This window comes from Vidua chalybeata, chromosome 31 (genome assembly GCF_026979565.1).
Source record: "Vidua chalybeata isolate OUT-0048 chromosome 31, bVidCha1 merged haplotype, whole genome shotgun sequence".
NCBI lineage: Eukaryota > Metazoa > Chordata > Aves > Passeriformes > Viduidae > Vidua > Vidua chalybeata.
In genome coordinates, this window is record NC_071560.1 from 460,952 (window position 1) to 485,674 (window position 24,723).

Consider the following 24,723-nt stretch of genomic DNA (forward strand, 5'->3'; position numbering starts at 1 on the left):
TCTTTAGCTTTCAGTTTTATACAAGCACAGTTTTGGATGCAGCGAACAGCAGCTTTGATCATACGGGAGGGACGAAAGTAATTTTCCAGCTGAAATTCGAAGGATTGTCTGCGATAATGCCATTGATTCTGAGAAAAAGTTCCAATCCTGATGGACTATGACAAATTTTCAGATTATATAAAGAAATTTCAAAGCATCTGTGACCTATGATCCTGCCTCTAATGTGGCCACTGCCTTTGTACTTACTGTAAGTAATGCCACTGTTTATGTTATCCACCCCATCATCACCTAGGATTAAATCATGAAAAATGGTGCTCTATCCCCCAGAACATAGGGTGTGGGCACGAAAGGTGAATGAAAAGTGGCAAACAGTAAACTTACAATCTTGTGCTACTGGGGAACAACAAGGATGCATTTGTGAAAGCAATACTATTAATGCTCAAGATGTGTGTCTTGATGCTGAACAAAGTATCTGCCACTTTGAGATTCATCCAGTCACTGATCAGAAAACTGGGCTTGTATATCCTAGTAAAGATTGTGCATGCCTGGGACTCCTTGTGCTATTGCAAATGTGCCTAGTAGGTCAAATGTACATAGTAAAGCATTAAGGGACACTTATTAACGTAAGGATTTGCATTAAGTAAAAGAATTTACTTCTCATCTTATGGAAGGGGGGAATGAGACAGAGTGAAAGTTTAACAGGGTCGAAATCCATTTGGATTTAGATGAAATGTTAGCTTGCTAATGTAAGTAAAACATGCTGTTTAGTCTGGTAACTGCAGCACTAGCAAAACTGCTCCAGCAGAGGAGAAAGAATGCAAATTTCCAAGCTAAAGAGATAAGAGATAAGAAAGACTCCTCGGAGCTTGAAACAGACAGCGCAGAGTGACCCAGGTGTTCTTGCTGTACTTTCTGACAAAAAACTAGATACAAGTGTAACTAGCTGTGAGTGTAACGTGAAATCAGCAGAATGAATTCACATGAACCTATTGTGAAATTCTATGCATATGTAAATTAGTAAGGGATAATAAAAAAGGATCGGGAGTGTCCTCAGGGGCACGCATGTCCTTTGAAGGGAAACAATCCCTACCTGCGCCCAGCACTGTAATAAACATACCGTCCCTCCAAACCTTTATTGGAATTGTGGTGTTCTTGATTTTTCACCGCTATTCAGTGGGGACCTTGATCTTTCACCTCCAGGATGCCCTTAGCCACTACCGTGTCCCCTCCCTAGGCCACCGCCCTGACCCCTCCCTGGGCTGGACTACCCTGGCCAACCTCAGGGACACCCCCAGAGGGACCACCTGGGCCTGTGTGAGAGCCCTGGCCAGCGCCTGGCGGCGTGTGCTGGACAGGCTCGTGGACAGCTGGGCATGGGTGGCCAAGGAGACCACCAAGCTCCGTGACGCCTGCAGGGATGCAGCCACCAGGAGGGACAGCCGGTGGATGCGGCCATCAGGAGGGAGCAGCGGCTGGAGCTGTACCTGGGGCTGCTGGGGACTTGGTGACCACATGTGACGAAGCCACCGCGATCCCCCAGGAGCTGCAGCGCCGCCTCGGGGACATCGAGTTAGGCCTGGAGGGGACAATGCAGGTGTCCCCTGATTTCCGTTCAGCCTTGGTGGTCACGGTGGCCGAGGCCGAGCAGCTGTGGGAGGCCAGTGCCCACCAGGCCAAACGTCACCTGCTGGGGACACTTGGGGAAATCAACTCCCTGTTCTTCTGTCCCTCTCCTGGCCACAGTGGCCACGCAGTGGCCGAGCAGAGCCAAAGAGCCACCGAGGACATCTCGAGGTTGCTGTGGACAGAGCAACATCACCACTGGGCCGCCATGGGCTGGGGGTCACCTCTGCAGAGACTTGGGGACATTCTGAGGACACTTTGGGAGCACTTGGGGACACTTGTGGGAAGGCGTGTGGGCGACGCTGGTGGGGGGGCAAGGGGGGTGAATGAGCCTCCCCTCAGTGGCCTTGCAAGAGACCCGGCTGTGATTTGGGACTGGGGGGGTCCCCAGGCAGCCCCCGCTGCTGAGCACTGACCCTTCCCCAGGGTCACCACCTTCAGTGCCCCTGACCCCACCTCAAGCACTGACCCCCCCCACTGGGACGAGTGGAGACCCCCCTTCTAGGTTTTCTGGTGGTCCAGAGACCCCGAGATTGTGAAAAGTCCTTTTCTCCCAGCCCCTGCGGCCAAAGAAGAAGTCGAGATGCGCAGCTTTGCTTCTCACGGTCGTTTATTTTCTCTTATCAATAACATGCTTTGTCCGCTCTGCTGAGCTCTGTCCAGCAGGTCGGTCTGTGGCAGTCTCCCTGCCCTCAGGGCGGTGTTTACCTTTTACACTAAAAAGACCTGTACTATGTTTACAATAACATGCGAACATCTATCATTTCTGTGGGACAGTGTGACTCTACCTTCAACCAATAGAAAAGTGTCACCATCACAGCAAGACATGGAGGGCAAGAAGGAGGAGAAGAAGGTCAGGACAAGCCCAATCCCTCCATCTTGTCCCCTTGAACCCCTTATTTTAAAAACCCTAAAATTCTACTTTTCACCCTGTGTTAATTCACCTACCACACTACTCAAACCCTTGTGGCTTGTAATTCCTCACACAAAGCTGGCCATTTTCTCCAGGGGCTAAAACCAAAGCCACAGGTATTCTTGACACCATGCCAAGGTCTCCGAGCCCCCTGCCAGAAGCTCAAGCCATCCAGGGCAGCCAGAGGGATGTCCTGGATTCCGACAACCCCCCAATCACCGAGCACCGTGACCGCCCCCGTGCATTGCCTCACCAATTCACTGACCCCCCCCCAAAATACTATGGACACCCCCCGAGCCATGAGCCATCTCCCCTAGTGCACCAGGTACCCCCCACTCACGGCCCCTCCCCCATCCATGGAACTACCCCAAATCACAGCAGCACAAGAGAAGAAGCCAACACCTTTCCCCCCAACAATGGGGATCACCAGGGCTCCACCAAACAGGGGGCACCGGGGTGTCATCCAGCCCGGAGCCTGGAGGATGCAGTGGTGGAGATCGGGAAGCTCTGCCCTCACTCTCCTCCCTCACTCGAAGCTCTTCCCTCACTCAGGGCACTCACAGGGACTTAGGGCTTCCCTTAGTGGCGCGCTGTTGGTGTTTTGTCAAGGTTGAGCTCCTGGAGAAGCTCTTCCCACACTCCCCACACTGGTAGGGCCTCTCCCCGGTGTGGATGCGCCGGTGCATGGTGAGGCTGGAGTTTCGCTTGAAGCCCTTCCCGCAGTCGGGGCAGCGGAAGGGCCTCTCCTCTGTGTGAATCCGCTCGTGTAGGGGAGATCGGCGAGCTGCTCTGCTCTGAAACCTCTTCCCACACTGGGGACACCTCGTAGGGCCCTTCCCCCCGGTGTGGACGCGCTGGTGCAGCGGTGAGATGATGGTGAGGAGTTTGTGCTTGAAGCCCTTCCCACAGTCAGAGCAGCGGAAGGGCCTCTCCTCTGTGTGAATCCGCTCATGTACGAGGAGATCGGGAGCTGGCTGCTCTGAAAACCTCTTCCCACACTGAGGACACTCGTAGGGCCTCCTCCCAGTGTGGATGCGCTGGTGTGCTCTCAGGGCAGATGTCAAAGGTCACTTCCAAAGCTCTGAGTGGTGGGGTCTCTCCCCGGTGTGGATCACCTGGTTGTGATTCAGATTCGAGCTCCGGCTGAAACCCTTCCCACATTCCAGAACAGCTGTAGGGCAATTCCCCAGTGTGGATTGATCACCTGGTGCCTCTAGCAGGAGCAGAGTTCTCCTGAGCTCGCTCTTAGAAGCTCTCCCACACTTCCCACCCGTTGGGTGTGAGGATCCTCTTGGTGCTGGATAATGATTGGGAGCTCTGGTTGAAACCCTTCCCCCATTCCAAGCACTCGTAGGCCGTTCCCCAGTGTGGATCCTCTGGTGTGCTCGACAAGGAGTCAGGAGGGCTGGCTGAAGCCCTTCCCACACTCCCACACTCGTAGGGCCGTTCCCCAGTGTGGACCTCTGGTGGGCCGGATCAGGTGGAGCTCTGGTTGAAAACCCAGCCCACACTCCCCACACTTGTAGGGCCGTTCCCCAGTGTGGATCCTCTTGTGCTGTTCATGTTGGAGCTGTCCTCGGAAACCCTTCCCACATTCACCACACTCGAAGGGCCGTTCCCCAGTGTGGATCACCTGGTGCCGGAGCAGCCCGAGCTCTCTTTGAAGCCCTTCCCACTCCCCCACACTCGTAGGGCCGTTCACCCAGTGTGGCCTGATTGGTCGAGGCTGGAGCTCTGAAAACCCTTCCCACACTCCCCCACACTCATAGGGCCGTTCCCCAGTGTGGATCCTCTGGTGCCGGACCAGGTGGGAGCTGTCTCTGAAGCTCTTTCTCCCACACTCCCCACACTCATAGGGCCGTTCCCCAGTGTGGATCCTCTGGGCCGGATCAGGTGGGATCTCTGGTTGAAACCCGTCCCACACTCCCCACACTTGTAGGGCCATTCCCCAGTGTGGATCCTCTGGTGCTGGTTAAGGTTGGAGCTGTCTCTGAAGCTCTTCCCACACTCCCCACACTCATAGGGCCGCTCCCATAGTGTGGATCCTCTGGTGCTGGATCCAGGTGGGAGTTGTCTCGGAAACCCTTCGTCTACACTCCCCACACTCGTAGGGCCGTCTCCCAGTGTGTGGATCCTCTGTGGTGCCGGATCAGCTTGGAGCTCCGGCTGAAGCCCTGCCCACATTCCAAGCACTTGTGTGGCTTCTCCCTGCCATGAGCCTTCTCCACCAGCTCCGAGCTCTGGCTGGATCTCTGGCCGCCTTCCTGGCTCAGGGGGGCTCTTTCCTTCCCGCAGCTCCCTGGGCTGGGTTTGCAGCCACTCCTCCTGCAGGATCTCTGGGGCTTTTCCTCCTCCTCCATCCAGCCACGCTCTGGCAACGACAAATCCTGGTTTGGGGAAAAAACAAGAGGAGAGCACTTGGACTGGAGGTTCCTCCTTGCCCAAGTTCATCTCAGGAAGTCATTGGGAATCTTGTTTCTGTAAGAACCTCCAAAACACCAAGATTCAGCCCAGAAATCCTGCAAACTTCAAGACACAGATCAAAACTCCCCAACATCGCAACTCAGCAAAAACTTCCTCCAAAAGATAAAGATTCAGCTGCCACATAAAACCAAAGCACCAACATTTAGCCCAAGAAAGCTCAGAAACACCAAGATTCACCCCGTGAAAATCATGGATCCCCCTCCACAGTCACCTGCTGCATGTGGGGGGAGCAGCGCTCCTGGGGCTGGGGGGAGGCTGCAGATACAGGGAGGGATGGAACCTTGTGCTGCTTCCTGTTTCTGCTCCTCCTCCTCCTCCTCCTCCTGTGTCTCTGCTCTTCCTCACACTCCTCTTCCTCCTGCTACTCCTCCTCTTTGCACAATCCCACCTTCTCCTGACACGTGCAGCGTTTGACCATTTTGTTCCTCAACCCTGCTTCTCCTTCCCTTCTCCTCCTGCCCCCAGGCCCAGCACCCACTGCCGGCTCCCTCTTCCCCCCAACCCACAGCATCCCAGCGCAGGGGCAGGGATGGAGCTGGGGCAGGTCGGGCTGGGGCAGCGCTGGGCTCTCGGCCGCCTCCGCCCGCACTCGGTCCCCACTGCAGCCGCTCCCGCCAGGACAGCGCGGGGGGCCCGGCCTTGGCGCTGCCCCACTCCCACCTCCCCAAATTCCCCTCGCGGGGGGCGCTGGGGCCGAGGGGGGGCGCAGGTGGGGTCCAGGTGGGGAAGGCTGGGAGCTGCGAGTCTGCCTGGCAACTGGTGAGTCATCAGCGCCGCGTGCTCTGATTGGCTGAGCTCTGTCTGAGGGCTGGGCCTGCAGCAAGAGGGGACACCCTGCTCCAGGGGGGATCTCCCGCAAACGGGGCACCCCCATGAAAGGAACAAGAGGAAAGTGTCTTTACAAACAGATGCTGTCAATCTGCTCGGAGATAGGGCCAGGGACCTGTACATAAGGAAGTGACAGGAGAAGCCATCGGTTTTCAGAAAATGTTATCATTGCTCTGCTGATGTCAATGTTTTCCGCACACCCTGGGGCTCATCCGGAATTCCTTCCACCGTCCAGGGCGGCGGGCAGGGAGTGCAGCTGAAGGTGCCTCACCCACTTTGGGTGATCGGCTCCCTTGGCTGGCGGCGGCACGGGGATTGATTGGGGACCCGGCAGTGACCAGGAGACAGACAAGTGACACATCAGGGGGTCTGTGAGGAGGCAGCAGGGAGAGAGCACTGAAAATCTCATCCGTGAGTGCACTGGGATCTTCGGGGAGTGAACATGGCAGGGCACCCAGGGAGGGGAGAAAAGGGAAAGCCAGGGAGGGGTCCTGGCCAAAGGGATGATGAGCTCAAAATGTCTCTGAAGGGTCCCCTGGGAGAATGTTGAGGTCGTTTGCACATTCCCCAGAGGTAATTAAGGACATGGACACCCAGGAGGGCAATAACGGAAGTGGAGAAGGGATTTGGACAACAGGGATGGATGGTGTTGGTGTGCTGGGAAGGGATCGGGTGAAGGGGAGTGTGCAGCAATATGGGGAAGGCAAGAAGCAGCAGGAGGGATCAATGTGGCAAGAAAAAGGATGATGGAAAAGAGGAGGAAGAGAAAAATACAGAGCACTGAGATGTTTTCCAGCACTGTTTTATGCTCAGAATTTGCCAGCTGATCCTGCTCCTCTCCATCCCAGGTTTCCAGGACAGGAAAAGAAGGAGGTCAGGATGTCAGGGGTTTCTCTGCGGTGGGCAGCGGCAGCACCGGGCGCAGAGCTGCGGGACCGGGGAGCACGGGCTGGGGGCCTGTGGGGAGCTGCGGGGCCGGGCCGGGGCTGTGGGGCAGCCGGGGCTCAGCGCCAGGCGCTGCCTAACCCCACCAGCCCCGGGCAGGGCCGCACTGGCCCCCGGCCCCCAGGAGGCTGCGGGACGCCCCGGCCGCTGCCCGGCCCGGGGAGCTGCCGGCCCTGCCGCCGGGGGGGCCGCCTTTGGACACTGCGGCAGGACAGGGACCGGCTCTGCCATACGGGCTCTGGAGGGGACCCTGAGCACAAGCAGGAAAACAAGGAACAGCTGGGAAATGCAGAGTGCACATGCAAGGATCAGGATTTTCTATTAACCATTTGGTTTGGGTCCCTGGAGAAAGGAAAGATTTTGCAGAAAGCTCAGCAGCTCTCAGAGGATGAGCACCCACAGGCACTGAGCGGGGCTGCAGGAGTGGCAGAAGAAGGCCCTGGAGCACTTGGGCACAAAGGCACAGCAGCTGAATGCAAGGAGGGATGAGCCAAAGGCCAAGCTGAAGGCAAAGGCCATGGCACAGTTCCTACAGCCCCTCAGGGATCAACCCCAGCGCCCAAGGGGGCCCCAGCACCCAGGGACGGGGTCGGCCACAAGCACCTGGCAGAGGCATTGCCCTCCTGGGCAGGGGAGAGCCCACCCAAACAGCCCCTGGCAAGGAGTCAGGGCTGGAAACCAAGATGCCATGGGTACGGCTTTTGCCATTGGCTTAGACAAGAAGAAGAGCCAGACCCAGGTCCGATATTCAATTGTCTCCCTTGCAATTCATCCTGGCAATTCCTTACCTGCTAATTCTCCACCTAGTGCAGGCTGGAGATAAGGGATGGACATCTAAAGCAGTCTGTGGCCACAATCCTGTCTCTTGTGAAATCTCTGCCACAGGAAGCTGGGCTGGCACAGAGCCTGCCTTGGCACTTTGCTGTTGCCAACATCCAAGCAGGACATCGGGCCCTGCCTAAGGACTGCAAAGCAGCACCACTGGTGGCCAAGTGGCGCGGCCCGTGCCAAGTGGCCCTGAGGCCAGAAACAGCCGCCAGCACAGCTGAACACGGGGGGACCCCTCAGCCTCGGCTCCAGGGCTCTGAAGCCCCGGAGATTTGCACTTCCCGCCTGCAGCAGGAGGATGGGAGGCCCCCACTGAGCCTGCACTGAAGGCAGCGCAGCAGCAGCCAGGCCTCCACAGCGGGCAAGGCCCTGGGCCTGCCCACACATCCTCTGCTCAAATCCTCCGCCTGCCCATCCCTCCTTTGGCATCTCCAGACACCGGGGCCAATCCTTGCTGCCACTGCTGCAGCTTCAGTGCTTTCTGTGCCTGCACTGCCGCAGCTGCTGGGGGAACACAACGGCACAATTCCACTCTGCCTCTCACTTACACTCACACACTGCGCTGCCTGCCATTGCATCCATGGAAAATACACCAGGGCATCGACTTCAACCTTTTCAACATTTGATTTCTCTACTCAGGCTTGCTTGCCTTGGCCTCGGGCAATGAAAGGTTCAAGGTTTTTTTAAGGGATGTCCCACCACTCCATGGAGATGAGTTGAACAGCTCAACACTCTGTGAATGGCCCAAAAGATACCCACAAAGATAACGACCAGCAGCAAACCAGCAGCAACCAACACCTACCCCAGACACTGCCCCCGGCACAGCTGGAGACACCTGCTCTGCAAAAGGCTGAGAAGGAAATCCAGCAGTTCCCACCTAATTAACATCAGAAGCAAACAAATCCGGGTCCAATAGGAACCCAAATACTAAAAACTGCACGACTTGAAAACTATAGAACATTAAACCAATGGGTTTAGATTGGTTCAGACTGTATCAAGTTTGGGGAAATCTAGTAAAACCCACGTGTCACGGAAGGATTTTCTCTGCACAGCCGGGCTATGTGGGGATGGAATGATTTCTGTTGCACATCCTGGCCAGAATCAATAATGCCTTGACTCTAACACTAAACATATTGGTGGAGATTTTATTTTCCCTGCAGTTTCAGTGCAAAGTTTATAGCATTAGAATATTTTGGTAATAATCCTACTTCTATACTGCCAGTTAGGTTTGGGTCAGGGATGGGAGAATGAGTTTGTGTACTTCGAGGAGAAGTAGAAACCATTAATTGCCTCGGATTTTTTTTGGTGTATGTTTGTGTAAGAGATACCAAAATTTTGCTCTGGGTTTGTCGACGTTCACCTTTAGGCTGCATTTTGCAAAATGAAGAAGAGATTTAAAGGTTACCTTTTAACTCAGAAACAGTAAAGAGATGATTTGAAGGAAAATAAGAAAAAAAACCCTAAAACATCAGGTTGTGGGGGGCCACGTGTGGCGGCTGCTGAAGGCTGCTCTGGGAGAGAAGCTGCATTCCAGGCAGCCAGCAGAGGAGCTTTAGAAATGCAAATTAACACTGCTGGGGCAAAGTGCGGACAATGTACCCGGCTCTTCTTGCCTGGGGCAGGAATTGGGCTGATTCCCTCTGCCCCTCACCCCAAGCTCTGCCTGCTTGCACAGATGCAATTGGCACAGCTGAAGGCAGAGCCCATGGTCAGGATCTCTGACTCTGCAACAGAAATGGGTGAAGCTGCAAAGGGAAACAGCAAATGGAGAATGTTGTCAAAACTTCACTAAAATAAGGGGGGGGATCATCCCTGCCCACTCCAACATGTGCTGTCACTGTCTATGCTATACAGGGAGCATCAGAGCACTGGGTTTTTGCTCTAACAAGTTCAGGGAAATCAGTCGGAATTCAAGTATTTGATGATGTAATCAGAAAAAAGCGGTCAATTGATGCAGCCCGGCTGGAGGGAGCGCCAAAATGGGGAAAAGATGAACGGCCAGCAGAACAAATCCTACAACCGAAGGGGACCCGGGAAGAACAAAACAGAGTCAATGAGTGAATCTGCCTGGAGACAGGGCCAGGCACTTGTAGATAAGGAAGTAACGGGAGAAACCATCAGTTCCAATAAATGTTACAAATTGACCAGACTGCTGCTCAAAGTCCCGCTAAATTCCTCAACTTCCAGAAGAACAAAGACTTCACAGAGCCACGAATATCGCTGTTATACACAAGGAGGGTGCACATTAACGAGGACAGGCAGCAGGCGCATCGGCAAGTCGGAACCTCCCGAGTCCCTCAGGCAGCGGGCAAAGCAGAGGGAGATGCGGCCGGGAAAAGGAGCATAAAAAGGAGGCTGCGTACTACAGCAAGGGCAGAGAGCGCACGGCAAATGGCCCACGGCCTCTCCCTCTGCCCAGCAATAAAGTCACTTTGACAGGACTCCTCGGTCTCCTCTGGGCACAGAAACCTCCGGCGACGTGAATTTCCCCGCACGCTCCCGCGACGGGGCAGCCACCTCTGTCCTAGCCACAGCAAGCGGGACGAGGCAGCGCTGCTCCGGCAGCGGCTCCTGCCCAGGCAGCGGCGGGAAGGAGAGCGCGGGCAGCCGCTCCCGCAGCGCCCTCGGCCCAGGGCCACCACGGGCCGGACACGGCACAAGCAAGCCGCCGCAGCCCCCTGCCGCCCCCTCCGCCCGCAGCGAGCCCCGAGCCCCCGCAGAACCCAGCGCGGCTCCCACCTGCGCCGGGGCCGCCTCCCAGCTCCGCCAATGCCGCCTCCCCGGCCTCCGGCCGCTGCCGCCGCTCCCGGGCCCGCACAGACGCTCCGCCAATGGCGCCGCTGCCCAGCCAGGGCCGCCCTCAGGCCGCCAGCGGGGCCGTGCTTCGCCCCGCTCTCACCAATCAGCGCGCCACAACCACGACTGACGGCACAGCCGGCCAATCGCAGCGAGGGGCGGGCTCTGCACACGGCACCGCCTCGCCCCGCGCTCTCAGGGCCCCCCGGGCTGTGCGAGGGCAAAGCCGCAGCTGAGGAACAGCCCTGGAACGGGCCCGGGCCCGGGCCGGCATCCAGCGCAAACACAAACAAACTTCTCCGCACCTCCCGACACGGCTTTCCCGGCCCTGCGCCTTCGCTGCCTCCGCCTCTGCGGCAAGCCCACGAGCCCCACTTCTCCTGCCCCTAATTAGCAGCATCAGTGCAGCGCTTGGATTTCCCCCAAAAAGGGAAAACCACCCAAAGCCCTGGGGGTGAGTGGGGCAGGGCAGAGATTTCGGGCAGAAAACTCCAAAACCTGCGAGCAGGAGAATGAGAAGTCAAGGAAGAGCCTTGGATGCAGCTTTCCCCCAGGCCTCCCTCCTTCCAGCTGCACCTCCTCCCCCGGCAGGGCAGGAGACAGGGAATGGGGCCATGCTCAGTTCATCCCCCGTGCCTTCTCCCTCTGCTCAGGGACAGGAGTCGTTCCCCTGCTGCACCCTGCGCTCTCTCCCACCGGAGACTTGTCCAGGAACTTCTCCGAGCGGAGTCCATCCCCTGGGGCACAGCCCCCCTCCAAGTGCTGCAGCGTGGGTCACTGTGCCACGGGCTCAGTCCTTCCAGGACAGGCTGCTCCAGCGGGGGCCCCTCTGCCCACGGGCTCACAGCCTCCTCTCAGGCATCCCCGTGCTCCAGCCTGGCTCCTCCAGGGGCTGCAGGGGGATCTCTGCATCCCCACGGATCTGCAGGGGGATCTCTGCATCCCCACGGATCTGCAGGGGGATCTCTGCAGCCCCATTGTTATAAATGAATCAGCCAATTTAATAATTAGAGCAATTTATTAAATCAAATCCGAGTAAAAATTGGAAAAGCCACAATCAAAACAGCGCCGAGCCGGGCGATCGGAGCTGGGTTCAGGCTCTGCAGCTCCGTGCCCCTGGCAGGTCACAAGGTGCTGATTCCGCAGGGGTTTTTTGTGTTGTTTTCAGACCTAGCAGGATTCCTGGGGGGTCTTCCTGTTCCCTCTCATGGATCTTGCCCCTTTCCACATATTAATGCATGTTCTTTTCTTGTGCAGAGTTTTCCCTGGAATACTCTGATTGCTGAAATCCTGTTAGACGGTAATCTCGAATATCTTGTTCTGGTGAGGAATATTCATCTTATGGGTTCAATGCTTATCTTCTAGATGGAATAATCCTTCAGAATAACCATCCTTTGAGACAGGAATTCATCTTGTGTATATTGTTCTTTCACTTGATTCCATTTAAAAAGACACTGTATTTTTTTTTAGTCCTGAGCACGAATTTATTTTAAATCATATATTACACCCTTGGATCTGCAGGGGGATCTCTGCATCCCCACGGATCTCTGCATCCAGCACCGCCGTCTTTGGAGGCGCCAGGAATAGGCTGAGCTCTGCCTGAAGCTCTTCTCACCTTCCCCACACCCTTCCCGGCACAGGGAGGGTTTTAGCTCCTCACAGCTCCCCGGGCTGGGTTTGCAGCCCCTCCTCGTGTGGGATCTCTGGGGCTTTTCCTCCCCGTTGGATTCCTGCGCCGTGGAGCCGTTCCAAATGGCCTCTTCCACGAGGTTCTGTGGCAGGGATTTGTTCTCCCTGGTCTCTGTCCGCAGCTCAGTGCCTGGGGCAGGAAGGACAAGGAGAGTTAGGCACAGGGAGAAGGGAAAAGGAAAAGGCAGAATGTGAAATACAAAGTTGTGTTTTGTGTCAGGTAAATCAAGGTAACCTGTGTAAATGTAATTGTGAAATGTGTGGAACACGGCCATGGGACAGTTATAGAAATGAGTTCTAATAAACAGCCGAGGAAAGCATGGAAGAAGGCTTTGGAGCCAATCTTTTGTTTGTGATTGACAATTATAAGCCTTAAGCTGTTTTGTAATAAGAACCTTGGAATTATAACTTTAGAATGTTGCTCTGTATTAAGGATTTTAAGACTTTAGAATGTATAAAGAATTAAAAAGAATGTATAAATGTATAAAGAATTCAAAAGAGGGAAGTGAACCTGTCCCAAGCTCCTCACAAAACAGTGAAAATATCCTGGAGAAGGAAGATGGACATCAACGTCGCTGATTGATGATTTCAAAAAGGGAAGCTGGACATCACTATCAGGGATTAATGGTCCTAGAAAATAGAGCCCACATCAGGAAGATGGACCCCACCATGTGGGACACACATCCTGGGATGTCCATCCCGGGATATTGAAACCTGGAAGAGATCACAATAGAGTACAGAAATTGGAAAGGAACCAAACATCACCATCACAGATTGACGATCCTGAAGTAAAGAATTGTGATGTCAAAAATTGGAAATAGAAACTGCTGAGCAAAGCTTATGAATATGCATGAAGATGATCAATGAATACCAGCAGGCCCAGCAATCAGTGTGCAGTTGGAGGGGAAAACCCCCACCGCTGTACCCAGCGCTGGCTTTGCTCATACGTTACCATATTAATTAATAAATTAATGAATTGAATTGCTGCTTGATATATTGGCTGAGTCAAGCTTCTCATTTCTAACATTCTAATGCTTTTGAATTCCTCTATTGGCTTTTGCATTTCTCTATTGGCTTTTTGAATTTCTCTATTGGCTTTTGGATTTTTCTATTGGGTTTTGCATTTCTCTATTGGCTTTTGCAGGTTCCTATTGACCACGAGCATTTTGCTCTGCTGCTCAATACTGATATTGATTATTGATAATTCCTTGCAGCTGCTCGCTGGCACAATAAAATCTCCGAGTTTGCCCCGACATGTCCAAGGCTGTGTGAGCTTTCTGCCAGGTTTTGGGAATCCTTTAGGAATCCATTTCTCACATCCCTGGGCCCCCCCGGTCCCGGCGCTGTTCCCGGGGGTCCCGCGGCTCCGGGGGGGTGAAAGGGGAGGGGGCGGAACCCCCGTGATGGGTGGGGGGGCACAAAGGGGGGTCCGGGCCCGGTGCTCGGGGGGGGGTCGGTGCTCGAGGGGGGTCGGGGGCACTGAAGGGGGTGCGGGTGCGGTTTTTGGGGGGTCCCGGTGCCCGGTGAGGGGGGTCAGTGCTCAGCAGCGGGGGCTGCCTGGGGACCCCCCGGCCCCCCCCAAATCCCAGCCGGGTCTGAAAAACAAAGTTCACTAAGGGATTATTAAACAAAGTTTAAAAAGGGATAAAAAAGGGTTTTGGCGCTCGGCCAAAGAACTCGCCCTTAACTTAACCCTTCGTTCTCCGGATCCGGTTCCACTGCAGGGCTGCAAACGCATTCCTGAGTTTTGACATTATTCAAACACTCCCGGCAGGTTTGGATGTTCCAGGAACTCTTGTTTGGTTCTCACCTCTGTCTTGTCTGCAGGACATTCTGTAGATCAAGTCAATATATTTGATTTCTTCTCCTGGTTCCATCCTGTTGTTTCAGAGCCCCTGGTAAATTCATAAATTCTTCTCAGGTTTGTGTCACTGTTATCACCTGGAGAGGCCGGGCCACAGATGGGAGAAACAACGGAATTGTTTTACACCTGAGTCAGTCACAAAAGCATTTTAACACTGCATAGTCTCTATTTCAATATTTATCATTGATCTATTTCATATTTATCTACTTTTAATATTTTAAGGCCTGTGATATAATATCTATTTATTACTCTAGCATTCAATTGGTTACACGGTGCACACATAAACGGATCGATTTTATTGTACCAGCGAGCAGCTACAAGGAATCATCAATAACCACTATCAATATCAAGTACCATAGCAAAGTCCTTGTGATCAATAACAACGTGCAGAGGCCAATGCAGAAATGCAGAAGCCAATTATTCTATTGTCATTCATAACCCGGCTCTGCTGCAGCCACAGCAGAAAGCTGCCTCTGCTGCAAGGCACCGAGGGGGTCACTCGCCCCCTGAGCCGCCCCCGCCTCCATGAGTGTCCCCAGAGCGTCCTCAGAGTGTCCCCAAGTGTCCCCAGTGACGTCACCCCAGGAATTCCCATCAGCATTTGGGACAATTCCAATGAAAATTCCCAGAAAATTCCCCACATTTGTCTCAAATCCCGTGTGGGGAGGGGAGAGGGGACAAGTGACAGCAGCAATGTCCCCGATGATGTCACTGTCCCCAGTGATGTCACAGCGGTGACATCACTGTCCCTGCAGCAGCCTCGGGATGCCCTCATTGAAAAATGCATCTTTTATGATTGGCTTTTTGCAAATATTAAATTGAATATGATATGTATTCTATTGATTAGGAGTGCTGTATTAACATTTTAATAGTATGGGAAATGTAGTTTTGAACTTAAAAATAGAAACATTCTTTGTGGGGTTTTTTTTTAAAGAATGAGATTGTCATTTCGAGATAACAGTCACAGACCACCTAGATCTGCCAGAGAAGAGGAATTTATGGGTTTCTTATCAGAAGAAGCTAATTTCTTCAGGCCTTGCTCAGAGTCCAAGACGCCGTGGGGATTAAAAGAAGGAGTTGACATATTCCAGACAGAGTTTCTTATCGTAAATAGAATGTATGCATAACCATGAAGTATGTATGAATACGCAACAGTGTGTAGTTATTAAGAGTTATTCCTTTGTTCACAAAACATGCTTGTCCAAGCTTAAGTACCCAGAGATCCCACACGAGGAGGGGCTGCAAACCCAGCCCGGGGAGCTGTGAGGAGCTAAAACCCTCCCTGTGCCGGGAAGGGTGTGGGGAAGGTGAGAAGAGCTTCAGGCAGAGCTCAGCCTATTCCTGGCGCCTCCAAAGACGGCGGTACTGGATGCAGAGATCCGTGGGGATGCAGAGATCCCCCTGCAGATCCAAGGGGATGCAGAGATCCCCCTGCAGATCCATGGGTGTAATATATGATTTAAAATAAATTCGTGCTCAGGATTAAAAAAAATACAGTATCTTTTTAAATGGAATCAAGTGAAAGAACAATATACACAAGATGAATTCCTGTCTCAAAGGGTGGTTATTCTGAAGGATTATTCCATCTAGAAGATAAGCATTGAACCCATAAGATGAATATTCCTCACCAGAACAAGATATTCGAGAGGATTACCATCTAACGGGATTTCAGCAATCAGAGTATTCCAGGGAAAACTCTGCACAAGAAAAGAACATGTATTAATATGTGGAAAGGGGCAAGACTGAGGAGAGGGAACAGGAAGACCCCCAGGAATCCTGCTAGGTCTGAAAACAACACAAAAAACCCCTGCGGAATCAGCACCTCGTGACCTGCCAGGGGCACGGAGCTGCAGAGCCTGAACCCAGCTCCGATCGCCCGGCTCGGCGCTGTTTTGATTGTGGCTTTTCCAATTTTTACTCGGATTTGATTTAATAAATTCCTCTAATACTTAAATTGGCTGATTCATTTATAACAATGGGGCTGCAGAGATCCCCCTGCAGATGCGTGGGGATGCAGAGATCCCCCTGCAGCCCCTGGAGGAGCCAGGCTGGAGCACGGGGATGCCTGAGAGGAGGCTGTGAGCCCGTGGGCAGAGGGGCCCCCGCTGGAGCAGCCTGTCCTGGAAGGACTGAGCCCGTGGCACAGTGACCCACGCTGCAGCACTTGGAGGGGGGCTGTGCCCCAGGGGATGGACTCCGCTCGGAGAAGTTCCTGGACAAGTCTCCGGTGGGAGAGAGCGCAGGGTGCAGCAGGGGAACGACTCCTGTCCCTGAGCAGAGGGAGAAGGCACGGGGGATGAACTGAGCATGGCCCCATTCCCTGTCTCCTGCCCTGCCGGGGGAGGAGGTGCAGCTGGAAGGAGGGAGGCCTGGGGAAAGCTGCATCCAAGGCTCTTCCTTGACTTCTCATTCTCCTGCTCGGAGGTTTTGGAGTTTTCTGCCCGAAATCGCTCCCCTGCCCCACTCACCCCCAGGGCTTTTTTCTCCCTTTTTGGGGGAAATCCAAGCGCTGCACTGATGCTGCTAATTAGGGGCAGGAGAAGCGGGGCTCGTGGGCTTGCCGCAGAGGCGGAGGCAGCGAAGGCGCAGGGCCGGGAAAGCCGTGTCGGGAGGTGCGGAGAAGTTTGTTTGTGTTTGCGCTGGATGCCGGCCCGGGCCCGGGCCCGTTCCAGGGCTGTTCCTCAGCTGCGGCTTTGCCCTCGCCCAGCCCGGGGGGCCCTGAGAGCGCGGGGCGAGGCGGTGCCGTGTGCAGAGCCCGCCCCTCGCTGCGATTGGCCGGCTGTGCCGTCAGTCGTGGTTGTGGCGCGCTGATTGGTGAGAGCGGGGCGAAGCACGGCCCCGCTGGCGGCCTGAGGGCGGCCCTGGCTGGGCAGCGGCGCCATTGGCGGAGCGTCTGTGCGGGCCCGGGAGCGGCGGCAGCGGCCGGAGGCCGGGGAGGCGGCATTGGCGGAGCTGGGAGGCGGCCCCGGCGCAGGTGGGAGCCGCGCTGGGTTCTGCGGGGGCTCGGGGCTCGCTGCGGGCGGAGGGGGCGGCAGGGGGCTGCGGCGGCTTGCTTGTGCCGTGTCCGGCCCGTGGTGGCCCTGGGCCGAGGGCGCTGCGGGAGCGGCTGCCCGCGCTCTCCTTCCCGCCGCTGCCTGGGCAGGAGCCGCTGCCGGAGCAGCGCTGCCTCGTCCCGCTTGCTGTGGCTAGGACAGAGGTGGCTGCCCCGTCGCCGGGAGCGTGCGGGGAAATTCACGTCGCCGGAGGCTTCTGTGCCCAGAGGAGACCGAGGAGTCCTGTCAAAGTGACTTTATTGCTGGGCAGAGGGAGAGGCCGTGGGGCATTTGCCGTGCGCTCTCTGCCCTTGCTGTAGTACGCAGCCTCCTTTTTATGCTCATTTTCCCGGCCGCATCTCCCTCTGCCTTTGCCCGCTGCCTGAGGGACTCGGGAGGTTCCGACTTGCCGATGCGCCTGCTGCCTGTCCTCGTTAATGTGCACCCTCCTTGTGTATAACAGCCGATATTCGTGGCTCTGTGAAGTCCTTGTTCTTCTGGAAGTTGAGGAATTTAGCGGGACTTTGAGCAGCAGTCTGGGTCAATTTGTAACATTTATTGGAACTGATGGTTTCTCCCGTTGCTTCCTTATCTACAAGTGCCTGGCCCTGTCTCCAGGCAGATTCACTCATTGACTCTGTTTTGTTCTTCCCGGGTCCTCTTTGGTTGCAGGATTTGTTCGGGTGGCCCTTCATCTTTTCCCCATTTTTGGGCGATCTCTCCAGCTGGGACTGCATGAATTGACCGCTTTTTTCTAATTACATCATCAAATACTTGAATTCCAGCTGATTTCCCTGAACTTGTTAGAGCAAAAACCCCAGTGCTCTGATGCTCCCTGTATAGCATAGACAGTGACAGCACATGTTGGAGTGGGCAGGGGGATGATCCCCCCCTTATTTTAGTGAAGTTTTGACAACATTCTCCATTTGCTGTTTCCCTTTGCAGCTTCACCCATTTCTGTTGCAGAGTCAGAGATCCTGACCATGGGCTCTGCCTTCAGCTGTGCCAATTGCATCTGTGCAAGCAGGCAGAGCTTGGGGTGAGGGGCAGAGGGAATCAGCCCAATTCCTGCCCCAGGCAAGAAGAGCCGGGTACATTGTCCGCACTTTGCCCCAGCAGTGTTAATTTGCATTTCTAAAGCTCCTCTGCTGGCTGCCTGGAATGCAGCTTCTCTCCCATAGTAGCCTTCAGCAGCCTCACATGTGGCCCCCCCACAACCTGCTATTTTCTTTTTTTTTTTTTCGTTCAAATCATCGATTTACTGTTTCTGAGTTAAAGGGTCACCTTTAAATCTCTTCTCGTTTTGCAAAATGCAGCCTAAAGGTGAACGTCGACAAACCCAGAGCAAAATTTTGGTATCTCTCACACAAACATAGACATAAAAATTCCGAGGCAATTACGTTTTTTGTACTTCTCGTCGAAGTACAAACTCATTCTCCCATCCCTGACCCAAACCTAACTGGCTGTATAGAAGTAGGATTATTACAAAAAATACTCTAATGCTATAAACTTTGCACTGAAACTGCAGGAAAAAGAAAAACTCCAGCAATATGTTTAGTGTTAGAGTCAAGGCATTATTGATTCTGGCCAGGATGTGCAACAGAAATCATTCCATCCCCACATAGCCCGGCTGTGCAGAGAAAATCGTTCCGTGACACGTGGGTTTTACTAGATTTCCCCCAAACTTGATACAGTCTGAACCAATCTAAACCCATTGGTTTAATATTCTATAGTTTCAAGTCGTGCAGTTTTTAGTATTTGTGTTCCTATTGGACCCGGATTTGTTTGCTTCTGATGTTAATTATGTGGGAACTGCTGGATTTCCTTCTCAGCCTTTTGCAGAGCAGGTGTCTCCAGCTGTGCCGGGGGCAGTGTCTGGGGTAGGTGTTGGTTGCTGTTTGCTGCTGGGCGTTGCTGTTTTGCTGCTGGTCGTTATCTTTGTGGGTATCTTTTGGGCCATTCGCAGAGTGTTGAGCTGTTCAACTCATCTCCATGGAGTGGTGGGACATCCCTTAAAAAAACCTTGAACCTTTCATTGCCCGAGGCCAAGGCAAAGCAAGCCTGAGTAGAGAAATCAAATGTTGAAAAGGTTGAAGTCGATGCCCTGGTGTATTTTCCATGGATGCAATGGCAGGCAGCGCAGTGTGTGAGTGTAAGTGAGAGGCAGAGTGGAATTGTGCCGTTGTGTTCCCCAGCAGCTGCGGCAGTGCAGGCACAGAAAGCACTGAAGCTGCAGCAGTGGCAGCAAGGATTGGCCCCGGTGTCTGGAGATGCCAAAGGAGGATGGGCAGGCGGAGGATTTGAGCAGAGGATGTGTGGGCAGGCCCGGGGGCTTGCCCCGCTGTGGAGGCCTGGCTGCTGCTGCGCTGCCTTCAGTGCAGGCTCAGTGGGGGCCTCCCATCCTCCTGTTGCAGGCGGGAAGTGCAAATCTCCGGGGCTTCAGAGCCCTGGAGCTGAGGCTGAGGGGTCCCCCGTGTTCAGCTGTGCTGGCGGCTGTTTCTGGCCTCAGGGCCACTTGGCACGGGCCACGCCACTTGGCCACCAGTGGTGCTGCTTTGCAGTCCTTAGGCAGGGCCCGATGTCCTGCTTGGATGTTGGCAACAGCAAAGTGCCAAGGCAGGCTCTGTGCCAGCCCAGCTTCCTGTGGCAGAGATTTCACAAGAGACAGGATTGTGGCCACAGACTGCTTTAGATGTCCATCCCTTATCTCCAGCCTGCACTAGGTGGAGAATTAGCAGGGTAAGGAATTGCCAGGATGAATTGCAAGGGAGACAGTTGAATCTCAGCCCTGGGTCTGGCTCTTCTTCTTGCCAAAGCCAATGGCAAAAGCTGTACCCATGGCACCTTGGTTTCCAGCCCTGACTCCTTGCCAGGGGCTGTTTGGGTGGGCTCTCCCCTGCCCAGGAGGGCAATGCCTCTGCCAGGTGCTTGTGGCCGACCCCGTCCCCTGGGTGCTGGGGCCCCCTTGGGCGCTGGGGTTGATCCCTGAGGGGCTGTAGGAACTGTGCCATGGCCTTTGCCTTCAGCTTGGCCTTTTGCTCACCCCTTCTTGCATTCAGCTGCTGTGCCTTTGTGCCCAAGTGCTCCAGGGCCTTCTTCTGCCACTCCTGCAGCCCCGCTCAGTGCCTGTGGGTGCTCATCCTCTGAGAGCTGCTCAGCTTTCTGCAAAATCTTTCCTTTCTCCAGCGACCCAAACCAGTAATAGAAAATCCTGCTCCTTGCATGTACACTCTGCATTTCCCAGCTGTTCCTTTGTTTTCCTGCTTGTGCTCAGGGTCCCCTCCAGAGCCCGTATGGCAGAGCCGGTCCCTGTCCTGCCGCAGTGTCCAAAGGCGGCCCCCCCCGGCGGGCAGGGCCGGCAGCTCCCCGGGGCCGGGCAGCGGCCGGGGCGTCCCGCAGCCTCCTGGGGGCCGGGGGCCAGTGCCGGCCCTGCCCGGGGCTGGTGGGGTCAGGCAGCGCCCGGCGCTGAGCCCCGGCTGCCCCACAGCCCCGGCCGGGCCCCGCAGCTCCCCACAGGCCCCCAGCCTGTGCTCCCGGTCCCGCAGCTCTGCGCCCGGTGCTGCCACTGCCCACCGCAGAGAAACCCCCTGACATCCTGAACTTCTTTTCCTGTCCTGGAAACCGGGGATGGAGAGGAGCTGGATCAGCTGGCAAATTCTGAGCATAAAACAGTGCTGAAAAACATCTCAGTGCTCTGTATTTTTCTCTTCCTCCTCTTTTCCATCATCCTTTTTCTTGGCATATTGATCCCTCCTGCTGCTTCTTGCCTTCCCCATATTGCTGCACACTCCCCTTCACCCGATCCCTTCCCAGCACACCAACAACATCCATGCTCTGTTGTCCAAATCACTTCTCCACTTCCCTTATTGCCCCCTGGGTGTCCATGTCCTTAATTACCTCTGGGGGAATGTGCAAACGACCTCAACATTCTCCCAGGGGACCCTTCAGAGACATTTTGGGCTCATCATCCCTTTGGCCAGGACCCCTCCCTGGCTTTCCCTTTTCTCCCCTCCCTGGGTGCCCTGCCATGTTCACTCCCCGAAGATCCCAGTGCACTCACGGATGAGATTTTCAGTGCTCTCTCCCTGCTGCCTTTTCACAGACCCCCCTGATGTGTCACTCGTCTGTCTCCTGGTCACTGCCGGGTCCCCAATCAATCCCCGGTGCCGCCGCCAGCCAAGGGAGCCGATCACCCAAATTGGGTGAGGCACCTTCAGCTGCACTCCCTGCCCGCCGCCCTGGACGGTGGAAGGAATTCCGGATGAGCCCCAGGGTGTGCGGAAAAATTGACATCAGCAGAGCATTGATAACATTTTCTGAAGCTGATGGCTTCTCCTGTCACTTTCCAGCGCTGCCCCAGCCCGACCTGCCCCAGCTCCATCCCTTCCCCTGTGCTGGGATGCTGTGGGTTTGGGGGGAAGAGGGAGCCGGCAGTGGGTGCTGGGCCTGGGGGCAGGAGGAGAAGCAGGATTGAGGAACAAAATGGTCAAACGCTGCACGTGGCAGGAGAAGGTGGGATTGTGCAGGAGAAGGAGGAATAGCAAGAGGAAGAGGAGTGTGAGGAAGAGCAGAGACACAAGAGGAGGAGGAGGAGAAGCAGAAACAGGAAGCAGCACAAGGTTCCACCCCTCCCTGTATCTGCAGTCACCCCCCAGCCCCAGGAGCGCTGCTCCCCCCACATGCAGCAGGTGACTGTGGAGGGGGATCCACGATTTTCACGGGGTGAATCTTGGTGTTTCTGAGCTTTCTTGGGCTAAATGTTGGTGCTTTGGTTTTATGTGGCAGCTGAATCTTTATCTTTTGGAGGAAGTTTTTGCTGACTTGCGATGTTTGGGGAGTTTTTGATCTGTGTCATGGAATTTGTAGGATTTTTGCGGTGAATCCTGGTGTTTTGGAGGTTCTTACAGACTCAAGATTCCCATTGACTTCCTGAGATGAACTTGGGCAGGGAGGAACCTCCAGTCCAAGGTGCTCTCCTCTTGTTTTTTCCCCAAACCAGGATTTGTCGTTGCCAGGGCGTGGCTGGATGGAGGAGGAGGAAGAGCCCCAGAGATCCTGCACGGGGAGTGGCTGCAAACCCAGCCCAGGGAGCTGCGGGGAGGAAAGAGCCCCCCTGAGCCAGGAAGGCGGTCGGAGATCCAGCCGGAGCTCAGAGCTGGTGGAGAAGGCTCATGGCAGGGAGAAGCCACACAAGTGCTTGGAATGTGGGCAGGGCTTCAGCTGGAGCTCTGGCGTGATCCAGCACCAGAGGATCCACACTGGGGAACGGCCCTACGAGTGTGGGGAGTGTGGGAAGGGTTTCAGAGACCGCTCCAAACTGAACCAGCACCAGAGGATCCACACTGGGGAACGGCCCTACGAGTGTGAGGAATGTGGGAAGAGCTTCAGAGACAGCTCCAACCTGATCCAGCACCAGAGGATCCACACTGGGGAACGGCCCTACAAGTGTGGGGAGTGTGGGATGGGTTTCAGAGACAGCTCCAGGCTGTTTGAGCACCAGGTGATCCACACCGGGGAACGGCCCTACACCTGCTTGGAATGTGGGAAGAGCTTTGGGTGGAGCTCTGCCCTGAGAATACACCGGCGCATCCACACTGGGGAACGGCCCTACAAGTGTGGGGAGTGTGGGAAGAGCTATGTGCAGAGCTCTGGCCTGAGAAAGCACCAGCACATCCACACTGGGGAACGGCCCTATGAGTGTCCCCAGTGTGGGAAGAGGTTTCAGACCAGCTCCAATCTCCTCCTACACGAGCGGATTCACACAGAGGAGAGGCCCTTCCGCTGCCCCGACTGCGGGAAGGGCTTCAAGCGAAACTCCCACCTCACCGTGCACCGGCGCATCCACACCGGGGAGAGGCCCTACGAGTGTGGGGAGTGTGGGAAGAGCTTCTCCAGGAGCTCAACCTTGACTGAACACCAACAGAGGCACCACTAAGGGAAGCCCTGTGAGTGCCCCAAGTGAGGGAAGAGCTGAGAGTGAGGGAAGAGAGTGAGGGAAGAGCTTCGTGTGCTGCTCCAGCTCCATCCCCCATGGGAGGCTCCGGGCTGGATGATCCCCAGTGACCCCCGTTGGGCAGAGCCCTGGTGCCCCCATATGGGGAATAAAACAGAGAGTAAAACAATGGAGCCGGCAAAGGGGCCCGATATCTGAGGCCTGACTGAGCAGAAACTGTGGGAGACACAGACACCGTTTAAGTCTCCCTGGGCAAGAAGTGACCAAGCATCCTGTTGTGAGACTTTGTGATAAGATAATGTTCCCAGGTGACATGATGTCATGAAGAATGTGTAACCAATGGAAATTGTTAGCAAACATCGAGCCCTATAAGCACCACACAAGTAAAACCCTGTATAAACACACCTGGTACCCTCAATAAAATTGGCTTCTGATCTGAGCTCGGCTGTCCCCGTCTCTCCATCGTGGACAACCCCTGTTGTGGGTGATCCCCGTTGGGTGGGGGGAAGGTGTTGGAGGGAGTTCTTTCCCTTCTCCTTGTGCTGCTGTGGTTTGGTTGGTGATAAATCCCCTCCGTGTGCCCGGGCTGGGTCTGTTGTCCCCGTGCCGGTGCTCGGGGCGGGATCTCTCCCGTTGCTTGTCTGCAGTCCCGGGCCTCTCCTCAGCCAATGAGAGAATGCGATGGACAAGAGCCAGCCAATCCGAGAGAGCGGGGCTGATGACTCACCAGTTGCCGGGCAGACCCGCAGCAGGCAGTGTTCCCCACCTGGACCCCACCCTCCATGCCCAGTCCCGGCCCCGCCGTGGGGTCCCCCCAAGTCCCTCCCCACCGCCCCCCATAACCTGGACTGGGTTTAACTGGGAAGCTTTACTGGGAAGACTGGGAGCAGGCGGGCAGGGGCAGAGTGACAGCAGGGCTGGGGGGACACACGACCCCTCCAAAATCATCGTGGGGACAGAGCAGGGGGTCCTGTCCGGGCCCGAGGCCGCGGGGAGCGGCTGCGGGCGCCGGCGGCTCAGGAGCTGTGTGGGCAGAGAAAAGGGGGTGACAGCGGGCTGGGGCCCCGGGGAGAGCACACACGCTCTGGGGGAGGGGGGCCACGACCCCCGGGACCCCCCTGACCTTCTTGTGCAGGCAGAAGCCGAGCCCCAGTGCCAGGAAGACAAAGCCCAACTCTGAGTCTCCGATCCCTGTGGGCATCTTGCTGCAGGCGGCGTCTGGCGGCATCTCTGGGGGGTCTGCAGGAGTCAGGACCCCCCAAAACCTCTCACGGACACCCCAAGCCCCTCCAAGCTCCCTCCCGATCACTCCCAGCCCACCCAAGACCCCCTGAAACCTCCCCCCCGATCCCTTCCCAACCTCCCCAGGACCTACCAAAGCCCCTCCCATTCCCATCAGGATCCCACAGCCCCTTTCCAGTTGTCCCCTACAGCCCCAGGACCCCCAAACCCTTTCCCAATCCCTTCCCAGCCCCACCAGGACTCACCCAGACCCCTCCCAGTCTCTTCCCAGCACAACCAACCTCATCCCAAGCCTCCCTTAGCCATCCCCAATCTCCTTCCAGCCCCTCCAGGCTCACTCCAATCCCTCCCAATTACACCCAGGTCCCCCAAACTCCCTCCCAGTGCCCACCAGGACCCCCAGAACCCCATCCCACCCTCCCCAGTATCCTCCAAACCCCTTCTTAGCCCTTCCAGACCCCCCAGCCCCTCTCCCAGCTGAAACCAGGCTCTCTCCAACTCCCTCCCAGTAGTTCCCAGCACATCC

At 55.5% G+C, this 24,723-nt stretch overlaps 2 protein-coding genes and 1 pseudogene across 6 annotated transcripts in view; 2 read left to right on the top strand and 1 right to left on the bottom strand.

Moving 5' to 3' along the window:
• Positions 1 to 6,167, top strand: part of LOC128801685 (class II histocompatibility antigen, B-L beta chain-like) — a 10,874-nt pseudogene extending 4,707 nt beyond the window's left edge.
• Positions 1 to 10,797, bottom strand: part of LOC128801762 (serine/threonine-protein kinase PAK 3-like) — a 35,076-nt gene extending 24,279 nt beyond the window's left edge. For 2 of the 4 annotated variants that reach the window (XM_053967881.1, XM_053967880.1), the window contains exon 1: positions 10,361 to 10,797. The gene's annotated coding sequence lies outside the window, so the exon portion shown is untranslated. The remainder of the gene's footprint in view (positions 1 to 10,360) is intronic. The other 2 variants (XM_053967879.1, XM_053967878.1) reach the window with 2 other exon arrangements.
• Positions 10,798 to 16,788: 5,991 nt separating this feature from the next.
• On the top strand, positions 16,789 to 23,394 carry LOC128801778 (zinc finger protein 239-like). 2 transcript variants are annotated; one of them, XM_053967903.1, is made up of 2 exons: positions 16,789 to 16,944; positions 22,002 to 23,394. In XM_053967903.1, the coding sequence occupies exon 2, from the start codon at positions 22,029 to 22,031 to the stop codon at positions 22,935 to 22,937; it is 909 nt and encodes a 302-aa protein (XP_053823878.1). In that variant the 5' UTR covers positions 16,789 to 16,944; positions 22,002 to 22,028; the 3' UTR covers positions 22,938 to 23,394. The 2 variants fall into 2 exon arrangements, with proteins under 2 accessions (XP_053823878.1, XP_053823877.1); XM_053967902.1 differs by having other exon boundaries at positions 16,862 to 16,944; positions 22,018 to 23,394.
• Positions 23,395 to 24,723: the final 1,329 nt, after the last annotated feature.

What these genes read in the sequence shown, in the direction of transcription:
- LOC128801778 (XM_053967903.1), top strand. Translation starts at nt 22,029, where the DNA reads ATGGAGGAGGAGGAAGAGCCCCAGAGATCCTGCACGGGGAGTGGCTGC.